We start from the raw sequence: 11,019 nt of genomic DNA on the forward strand, positions 1-11,019 counted from the left end.
AGCTCTTGCTGAAAAGTTACTTGTAAGTTAGTTTTGTCTTATTTCAAATAGATATTTTCACTAGAGACTAGACCAAAGTGATGTTTTGTGTTTTTGCATTGTGACAGATTTCACAGGAAGAAGCACCTGTGAGGCGTTGAGGACCTGAACGGTGAAGCTCTCCAGTCCTGTGACGTTCCTCTTGTCACAGTTCACTTTATACGTCTTTGCTGTCTCTGTGGTGTTCGTTTCTTCAGCTGGGAGTTCTGCAGGGACCATCTCCAGAGTGACCTGGAGGTGAAACAATAAAAGTAAAGGTTCTGTGTGATGTTTTCAGCCCTTTAGTCATTTCACAGCAGCTTGTATTTCAGTTTCTGAGCTCCAGCTGAAGAACCTGCTGCATTGATTCTGCTTCCGGTTCCTCCAGCAGCTCCAGGTCTTCGGCCTGCGCAGGCGAGACGCACCGATCGCCGTTCCCATCGCAGGGGGGAGAGAAGCCTGACTGGAAGTCCTTCACGTTCCTGGGAATCAGGGATTCGATGTCAGACGGATCGATCGGGGTTTCAGTCCCCATCACCGCGTCTGCGATTTCAGCCGTCTTAAACTGCCGTCTGGGCAAAGAGTCCAACTCCTCCGACTCAACAAAGCTGGGTTTATTCTCCGACTCCTCTGACAGAACAACCTGAGGAGACTCATCAGTTCCTGAAGAAAAACAGAAGATATCTCACTCAACATTTCTAATGTGGTTCAGTCAGGAAGGTTCAAACACAAATCTCACAGAGAGGAGGGGTTCCCTTACGAAACCCCTCCTCTCTGTGAGAGGAGAGGTTAAAGCTGCAGTACTAACTTAAAAAATAAATATGGTTTGCCAACACTGATGCTCCACTAATATTTATAAACATTTTTCACTATACATTATCCTCTGTTAGTTTTTATTTTATTTAATCTTGACCAAGTGTGCATTTCAGATTTCTATTAAATATGGGTTAATTTTTAAATGTTTTATCCAACTTGTTTATTCCAAAACTTACTTGACGGAAGAGTCAAAAATACCATGTAAAACTGTATTTATAATCTATAAAGAAGATATAATACAGATCTTTATATCTGTGGCAAACAACTACCTATTTTATTAAGTGGGAAAAAATATTATCACATTTACATGTGTTTAAATTAGCCAGCTTAAGATATTAATGAAAAATGGCGTCACATTACAAGACGATAAATTGACTTAAACAAAAATATAAGCAACACAGAACCTTTAATTAGTGCTTCTATATACAATCTTAACATAAATGTTATATTTATTAGCATAATCGTCGGTTAATTTTCACAACATTGACAGTTAGTGTCCTACCTTCTGCTGTCTCAGCCGATAGACTCAACATGGCGGGACTATGAAAAATGAATAACAAAACAAACGTTATAAAAGGTTTACGATACTTCCGCGACATATTTTAGTTTTTAAGACGACCAGGCGGTCAGAGAAGTGATGATGAGGCCATTATGATGAGATGTGAGAGCAGCATTTGTTTCCTAGGAACAAATATTTCGCACTGTGGCGGAACTATATAAAAGATACACCGCAAATTATAACTTCCGGGGTGCTAATGCAACGTTTGATTACGTAAAGAATGAACATTAAGAAATTCTAAACAATATTTTGCATAGATTTAAGGTTGATGCACATTTTATCTTATTTTTGTCATTTACAAATAAATTTTTACTTTTTTTAACTTTATATTTTAACTTAACTTTCTTGAATATTGTCAATAATGATCATTTTTACGGTTATTTCTATATTATTATGTAACGTCTCCTTAATCCTCTATTATTTTTTTTAGTTTTATTTGCTGATATTACGTATTGTGTTGTGTAGGAGATCTTTTTATGTTTTTATTCAGACTAAAGTATATTTTAGGGCTCATGGGGGAACAAAAACTAACATGTGCTTCCAGATTACTTTAGTAGAGCTTTTTCTTCTTTCATTGCTTTCAAATTACTTCCAGAATAATTTCATTTTTTTCTATTAGGCCTCCAAATAAAATGATCAAACCCATTGTTTTAAGGCTAAATTTCATAAAAGCTTTAAAGAAAAATCTTTAACAATATAGTGGAAGCTCTTTTTTCTTTTAGATGCAAAAGAACATGATGTTCTTTGTGAAGGAATGAAAAGGTTTAAATGTACAATAAAACTTAACTTAAACTCAGGTAAAAGGGAAGTGGGAAGTTTTTGTGCAGCAGATCTATAAAAAATTACCTTCCAAGAACAAAGTATAACTTTATAAATCCACTGAGGATAATCATCCACTCCCAGTGAATTTATAATGAAGGAATACTTGTTTTTTTGTACAAAAAACATGTACAAAATGTTTTTTTAAAATTTTTTAAATGAACAAAAGAACAACTTAAAATCAGGTAAATGTTGGCTAAAACATCTAAACTATTTTAGATGTTTTTATTTCATTTTTTACCTTAATAGTTAATGAAGTGACATTAACGTTAATCCATCATATCATTACATAGTACTTAAATATTACTACAGGAGTTAACATCTATAAATGTCTTTATATTGACATACACTGTGAAAAAAAGGCTTTTCAGACACTGAACAACAAACACTACAGTCAGAAAAGCAAAACAGTCATAAAAACAAAGAAAAAAATGACTGAAGTGTTGTTTTTTATTTATTACACAGCTTTTCAACATTTCACAACAATCATGCAGGAAGAGTATGAGAATCTGTACAAAGCTTTACAAGCTTTGCCAATCACACAGGAATAACTGGGCTTCACATTTTCTCCAAAACACAAACGTGAGATAAAGCTGCAGGCGGAGAGACACAAAACGGTAACAGAGATTAAACTATTGATAACTGGGATCCTTGGTTTGCAATGTCTTGCTTCAAATAATAAGAATCAAGAATTGTTTAGGTATTCTTTCTCCTCCTTTCAAACAAACAGTGGATCTCAGGCCTAATATTAGCTGACACAATGAGGTAAAGTTTTTCTAAATTCATACCAGCATCTATCTTTTTAACAAAAATTAGCTTCAGTTTAATATCTAAATCCCAGAAGATAATTAAGATACAATATATGAATCAAATTTTCACTCTATTCTCATTTTTACCAGCAGTTTTTATAGAAACTTGGAACCAGTTCTTGGGATTATTTATTCCATAGTTTTAAGCTAAATAAATGTTAGCTTTTATTCTTAGAATTTCACAACAACAGATTAATGATCAGATTGTCACAAAGACAACACAAATAATGATAACTCTTATTAATGGAGAGTTATTAATGATAATTCTACGTTAATAAAAACTTTCTGCCACAGTAAAGACAGAAAATTTACATTTAATTGTTAGCGCTAATGAAATCATGCTAATGCTAGCTCCTCCTGCTAACCAGCAGGATATGAAGCTATAAATTATTTAAAAAAAATAATAATAATATTGTTTGGAAAAACAAAACATCAGATCCTTAAAATATTCCAGAATATTAAATATGTAAGTTTTACAGTATGGATGGACTCATTGGCCTTATTTTAACAGAATCTTGTAAAGACAAAGTTAATATAAAAACAGTCAATATTTATGACAAAAGTAAAGACTAAAACTCTCATTTAACAATTTAGATAAAAATTAAACTAAAAAAGCGGAAATTAATTTTTTTTATCTTATGGAGGTTAAATATTAAAGTGTTAAAAATAAAACACAAATCTGAGATCTTTAGAAATTTGAAATTGTGATAATATACACAGAAATACAAAGCAGAGAAATCTTTAGTGTTTTATTATTTTAACATAAATTATTTTAGTTTAATTGTTGTTAACGATTCTTTCTCAAATTAACGTGCCATGTCAGTGTAAAAAAACCTCCTAATTAACCATTTTACTTGGGAAAAAGAAATGCCTTTTCAGGGCCGATGTGTGAATGTGGCGGTGCAGCAGGACTTTATGCTAACCCAGCACAAGCTTCACTGTAAAGTGAAAACATTAAATCTAACAATAACACAGTCAGAATATTTTAGTTTATACCTTTGAAGCCATCATGACAGTTTGAAAGAAAAAAAATCTGATTTAAATCAGGAAATTGGATTTTTAGTGTTTGGTGTCAAAAAGGAATCTGTGTTTATTATCCACATACAAAACCTTAGAGATTTAAATTGCCTAAAATCTAGATAGAAAGTGTACATTATTATTTTGTGTTTTGTTTCACCACAAATTATATTTATTTTTAATAATGCTATTCAAACCAAACTCATGCTAGCTTCCTTAGCTAGCTGTGGCGGTGTAAACTGTTTTCTGATTTTGGGTAAATTAAATGAACCTCACAGGGACAGCCTCACATTTCTAAACATTTTCAGGAAATCAGGACAAATCTTTCAGTTTCACATTTCTGAAGAACTTCAGGAAATTAGCCTGAAGATTAAGACAAGAGGACAAAATGTAAATATAAAGACAGATGATAAGTTTAACAATAAAGACTACAACTAGCATTCCTGACACGTACTTTGAATAAAAAATGATTTAAACCAAAGTGTATCTGTTAAACAGATAAAATGTGATACAGAGAGATTATTTCTTTCACAGCATAACAGATTAATAGAAAAATCAGACATAAAGCAGCTGATATGAAAGCCTTTTCATTTTAGCATCTAATGCAACAAGTTTTACTTCACCCATGTTTTGTTAATGATATTGTTTGTTATTTACATTTTAATGTTGAATCGAACCTTTTGAGATGCTGCGTTCTTTGGTAAAGAAGAGTTAAAAAGTCTTTTTCAGAACATTTGTTCACACTGCACAGATAATCCAAACATTTCATAAAACGCACACGAGTTAAAAGACCAGAAAAGTAAAAAGCAAAGAATGCATACAGTAAATTATTGCACCAAATTGATCAATTTTAAATGGTTTCCAAGAAGAGCAACTTAACGAAGTTGAACTAAACTTGGACTAGGCCATATTTCTGGATGGGGCTTCATAAAAACATTAGTTTTACATAAAGTTTGATTTCAAGGCTTATGATGAAACTAGAAACACACAAAAATAAATAAAACAAATACATATAAAGCTGGAGCTTAAGTCACACTGACAAAACAAACAAACCAGAGTTTATCTTGTAAAAATTAAAATGCCAATACATAATTACTAGGCTCCCAGACAGAAAGGTGAAAGAATCTTTCTATATAATATAATCATAATGTGATAGTCATGTTTCTACTCGCTGATACTTTGTTGGAACAATTAGTCAGAAACAAACAAATAAGAAACATGGATTCATATTTACTCCTCAGATATTTTCTGATTTCAAAAACCATCTTGTTTATCTACAGTTATTAATAATGAGGTAATGTTTATCATACATTGAGATATAATTACACGTGGATAATGTGTAGAAAAGTATTGCCTTAAAAAGAAAATCTACAAAATGCGTCTGTAATGAAACATAAGTGGAACGATCCATCGTTTGGGAAAACCACTGAGGAATTTTTAAAAATGCAGAATTTCACCAAGAAAACAGAAATGAACTAATTAAGTTTAAAAGGACAGATTGAATTCTGCAGGATGAACAATTATCCAAATCTTTGCAACATTCCTGTGAGAAACACTGAAAGAGAAAACACTTTTTTGTTTTGTATTCATAACAAAAGCAAACATTACAAGACAGGTAACAGTCGTATTTGTCACAGCCTGCAGGCCGAGGGAGCCGTCAGACAAAAACATGCAAATAACAAAAAGATATTTTGGGAGCAACATTTTGAGTTTCGGTCAGTAGAGTCCAAATAAACCGAGTTCATCTGAGTTATGGAGTTTAAGAGTCCAAACAATTTACAGATTCATTTTCTGGGCGCAGAGACAGATCCCAGCATTCCTTCTCTTCTGCTTGGACTCTGCGTTCACATTAGCTTACAGGGTAAATACATTTCAGAAAATGAATAAACAGAGGGGTTTAAAAACATAACTTTAAAAGGATTTAAGCATCAAGTGAAAACTTTAGCAACAAAAAAACTGAGATCATCCAGGCAGAAACGTGGCTGGGAGAGAGACGCTGTTGTTTGTGAGCATAAAGTTTATCAAGTGGGAAAAATGATCTCAGTTTTTATTTTCCATGCAAACGGCTTACTAACATATTTATCAATGTCTGGAAGAGAACATAAACAAGAGCAACAAGCCTGAACACACCTGAAAGGAAACGAGATGGCATAATTATATTTGACCTTTTCATGATAAGAACAAGAACGAAACTCTAGTAACGTCACGTTTTCTTTGTTTCTCCTCCTGGGTCACATGATCAACAGCAGGATGTTACTACTGCCAGAAACCACGAAGAAGAGGAAGAAGACAGGAAGTGGTTGGAGGATGATGGTTTTTAATGACTTAATGAGTGAAAAAAACTTGTTCAAGTGAGATTTTATTTAATTATGTTTCCTATTTGATGGAAACACCATAATCATGAAATTTGCACACATTTGTAATTGAAGCACATAATGGAGAAATTAATTTTCCATTTTAAATGATGTTAAAATGCTACATATAAAGTGGAGCTGCTGCTCTGACAGGCCTGCTGTTCCCATGACGCTGTCGGAGATCTCCACCATTAGCATTAGAAACAAACGGCGGTTTATCAGGCGGCAGGCACACAAATGACAGCAAGACAACAAGAATTTGTTTTAAAAAGTGTCACAATTCAAAATGGCAGCCAGCCCCAACGGGAAGCAGCGGCGTTCCCGGCCAGGTCAGGGCGAGGTGGAGACGGTGCAGAGCCGGTCCTCGGCGGCCGCCTTGTCTTTGCAGGAAGGTTCACAGAGGACGTCTTTGTGCGGTAGAGGGTAGGGGAACGCCGCCGCGCTGCAGCTGCTGCTGTAAGCCAGTTTGTTGAGGCGGGAAAGGCCCTTGATGCTGCCGGGGGGCCGCCCGGGGCTGACCTTGTACCCCGCGGCCCGCGTGGTGCCGAGCGGCCTCCCCGGGCTCGTCTTGAACCCCGCGGCCCTGGTGGTGCCGAGGGGCCGCCCGGTGCTGGTTCTGTACCCGGCCAGCTTGGTGGTGCCCAGCGGCCGGCCGCGCCGGCCCGACTTCCCGGCACCTTTGGTCTTTTTCTTCGCCTCGCCGGGCGTTTGCTCCGAGCCTTTCAGGCCAGGCATTTTTCCAGGTGCGCGCGGGTCAGCACCCAGAAGGTCCTGTCTGTGGCACCCCAGCGGCTTGTGGCTCTGGGCGGGTAAGGCCATCGGCGCCAGCGTCATCTGCAGGGAGGCCGGCGGCGGAGGCGGGTAGAACTTGCTGGGCTGCGAGGCGCAGAGGTCGAAATGAGCGGCGGGGTGGTGAGCGTCCTCCGCCAGGCAGGACGGCCTGCTGCTCATGCAGAAGTCGCTGGTGGTCACCTGGCGCATCATCTTTGCTGGGGGTCAGAGTAACGGGTCGTTACTGGCGAGGAAACGCCGAGGAACTCACGGCTCCATGTCATGCAAAGTGCTTGAGACGGACTGAATAACTGTGACTGATTAGGAAAATAATTTAGAAAATCAATTAATCGCATGATAAACTAAAACAAAATCAATTTCCATTTGAATGATTTATTGTTTTTCTAAAAAAAAACTGAATGATAAAAGTTTTCAGTCTGGTGTTTTGGTTTTAACCTTTTTTGAAGGATAATTTTGTTTTCCAGAGTTTTCATAATTAATTTTGTTTCTGTAGTTTTGTTTATTTTGTATATTTAACATGTCTTCCAGTTCCAGTGTTAAATGGTCATTAGAATTTAATATTTATTGATCTTTGATAATCTGTTCTTATTATGCCAATAACATTATTTACTGGAAAATTGTCTCTAAACAATTTTATCTGTTATGGCAATAACTTCTGGGAAAATTTATCATCCAGCAAAATCTGCTACCTAGAAAATTTTTGTCTATATGTCGATGATATGATGTTATTATTTAAAGACCCAAAAACATTCCAGCTGTTATTAAACATCTGATTTTCTGCACTGATATACAATATTAGTAATAGTTTTTATGTTCAAGTCTAATATTTCTATTTCTAATAACTGCACAGTATTTTCTGTTATAATCTTGAACAGTATAATATTTTTATTGTTTATCTTGTTTTTATTTTTTTTCACACTTTCTATGTGAACTTTAATAAAACTTTCTATTTTATTCCTCAACAACTGAAACAATCAAAAATAATTAATCAATTCAGTAAAATTATTCAGTAAACTGAAATAAATCTGCAATTCTTCTGTTAGATAATCTAAAATAGGATTAGATTAGATAGGATTATATCATCTAATGTGGACAAACCAGACCACACGCATCCCTCTCACTGATCCACATTTTTTACCTTTCGATACGATATCTGAGGTTTAGTGCCGACCGATATCGATACAGATTGACTTAAAATGTTTCCTTTTGTAAACACAGACACAAATGAACTGAATTACAAATTTATTTGATAACCTAAATCCACCAACAGCTTCAGCATCTTGGTCAAACTGTAAAAACAACTTTGACCTGTTCAGAGCAGGAGAAAAACAAAGAAACAAACCGACTAGAACCAGAACATACGTTAAAACAAACTGCAACAAACTTTCAAATGATTCAGGAATTATAACTAGGAATTGTAAATTAGCATAAAATACATAATCTCACTTTCTGGCAGAAAAGCAAAATGAAAAAACTTCCTCAAATTAATTTTATATTTTTCATGTTAGTAAACCAACTAAATAATGGTTTAAGTTCTTAGACGGTAAAATCTCTACATTTTAGTGGCAAAATAAACCACAAAGAATAAAGTTATCAAATCAAAACAATGTAGAAATTCTTACAAATGCAAATCTGAAAAGTTATGGCGGCGGCCATTACACTCTAAAACCAACAAACTCAACTTTTTAGTAATAAATCATCACATGTTCAATTAAAATGAGATCAATAGTTTCCATTCTGATTATTAATATAATTTGAAACAAAAAACTGTCTTTATGGTTTTGGTTGTGTTTATTTTGGATAATTAACATATCTTCCAGTTTCAGTGTGAAGGTTTATTGGTCTGACACTGACATAAAGCAACAGTCTTCAGTCAGAGGATTCTCCAGATTCACTGCAACACTGACTGCTACAGTATCACCATCCACAACCTTTTACGGTTTTTGAATGATCTGAAATATAATTTGAATTTTGGATGAAGAAAGCATCTTTTAATTGATTTGAACATAACATTGAACATAATTTAAATTTATGTGGCGTTCAAATTTACATTTGCTTTAAATGGGGGAAGGGCCTATGGAAGACCAAAACTGACATAATTAAAAATAAAAGCAGAAGTATATATATTTTGTTCTTCCTTTTCCTTACACGAGTTTCTTAAATATATACATTTCTTGGTGAAAGGTATGTTTAAGTTAAAGGGAATATATATATGTATGTATGTATGTATGTATGTATGGTTGTCCCCTAAAATCTCTTTGTTAAATAAAACAGTGACCTAATTTTCCTCGAACATCAGAACCTCGAGAAAAGTGCAGATTTCCCTCCGAGCAATCCAAAAAGGCGCAGATTAATCAACAAACATAAAGTTAATTAACATTTTACTCTCTAAATATCTGCATTTATTCTCTGATGGGATTAAATCACATCAATAATGACGTTAGAGTGATGTAGAGTTTACTATCAAATACACCATCTTTACTGTTTTCCATTCACAAATAAATACGCGCACATGGATTCCGCATCTTTGCGTCCAGACACAAAAACCGCTCGGTGACTCCGGCTGCCTCCAGCCTGGTTCTGGCCCGGATAGCGGTCCAGCAGAAAACATGGCAGCATCACGAAAAAAGTGACGATATTTTAAGTAAGAAAATCTTAAAACTCTCGGGGTTACTGTACCTCGATTGTTCGTAGATCAAGCAGAAGGGTTAAGGAGAAAAATGATCTTTCATCCCTCAAAGCGGGAGTCGGTCCATTTTCTCCCCTGTTATTTTTCCACTTCACGGCTCGGTTCGGTTCGGTTCGGCTCAGCGTGAAGTCAAACACATAGAACCGGTTCGACGTGAGCGGCGGCGAGGCCGAAGAGACGGTTCCTTTATTCCTCAGCTCCGGCGGTTTGGATAAGAAACGCAGCCATTTTCCATTAAAAATTAATAAGAATGGAGAGCGCAGTCTGAGCATGCGCAGCGCAGCCGAACAGCGGCTGAGGTTTCCAGCCTTTCCGCCTCATGAGACGCTTTGACACGAAAAACAGGAGCGATTATCGGCCGCAGGTGAATGAAAAGGGAAAGTTTTGCTTCATTTTTAACAATGCTGTCGAGAAAACATCAGTAGCTGAGTGGGAATGCTTTCTAAACGCCGCTCGCTGTGACGGTGGGAATTCCGTTCCTTTTTAGGAGATCCGCATCATTTGGCTCATCACACCAAAGTGATTCAGCTTCCAAAAAGTTTGTAATTTCGTCCAACAGTTCAATAAATGTGAATAACATCGTAAATGTACTCCACTCTTACATGTTTCTGATCACACAAGTTTTAATATCAAAGAGCACATTAAAGAAGCAGTTTCAAAATGATTTCAGTTGTGAAAGTATACAATCACCATGATTACATTCAACCATGATCATTTATTACTGCATGCCTGAACGAATAAATCGAGATAGAACCTGTCTGACAACATGAAGTAGGCTACAAGATGTAAAATTAGCAATTTGTAATCTTACTGGGAATCATTTGAAAACTGAGTTCAGGTTGATTATGTTTGATATTAAAATTGGTTTGATATCTAACATTTAAGATAATTTTTGCAGCACTGCTGATTTATTAGACAGGACAATATATTTCAAACATTTATTTCTGCTAATTTGAGCTATTAATAGTAAAAAAAAAAAAAAGATTAGATCCAGATGTGCAGAATTATTTATTTTTCAAGTTTAAAGCCCAAAACTGCCACAAATCATTACTTACACAAATTATTTAAGAATATATTTGTAGACATGATTATTTAAATAAAATTTGATATGCATACATTATTTAAATGTATATTAAATTGTTTCAT

The 11,019-nt window shown here is 35.4% G+C and overlaps 2 protein-coding genes across 2 annotated transcripts; both read right to left on the reverse strand.

Moving 5' to 3' along the window:
- Positions 1–114: 114 nt before the first annotated feature.
- Positions 115–1,547, reverse strand: LOC103155762 (thioredoxin domain-containing protein 15; the record flags this gene model as incomplete). The annotated part of the gene is made up of 3 exons (XM_007577583.2): positions 1,337–1,547; positions 374–681; positions 115–270 (listed from the first exon to the last, which is right to left on the reverse strand). Coding segments are annotated over exons 1-3 (561 nt in total), but the record flags the coding sequence as incomplete, so codon positions are not given.
- Positions 1,548–6,380: 4,833 nt separating this feature from the next.
- On the reverse strand, positions 6,381–10,320 carry LOC103155748 (UPF0461 protein C5orf24 homolog). Its single transcript, XM_007577556.2, has 2 exons — positions 9,864–10,320; positions 6,381–7,381 (listed from the first exon to the last, which is right to left on the reverse strand). The coding sequence occupies exon 2, from the start codon at positions 7,374–7,376 to the stop codon at positions 6,723–6,725; it is 654 nt and encodes a 217-aa protein (XP_007577618.1). The 5' UTR covers positions 7,377–7,381; positions 9,864–10,320; the 3' UTR covers positions 6,381–6,722.
- Positions 10,321–11,019: the final 699 nt, after the last annotated feature.

Source organism: Poecilia formosa, unplaced genomic scaffold (assembly GCF_000485575.1).
Source record: "Poecilia formosa unplaced genomic scaffold, Poecilia_formosa-5.1.2 Scaffold446, whole genome shotgun sequence".
Taxonomy (NCBI): domain Eukaryota; kingdom Metazoa; phylum Chordata; class Actinopteri; order Cyprinodontiformes; family Poeciliidae; genus Poecilia; species Poecilia formosa.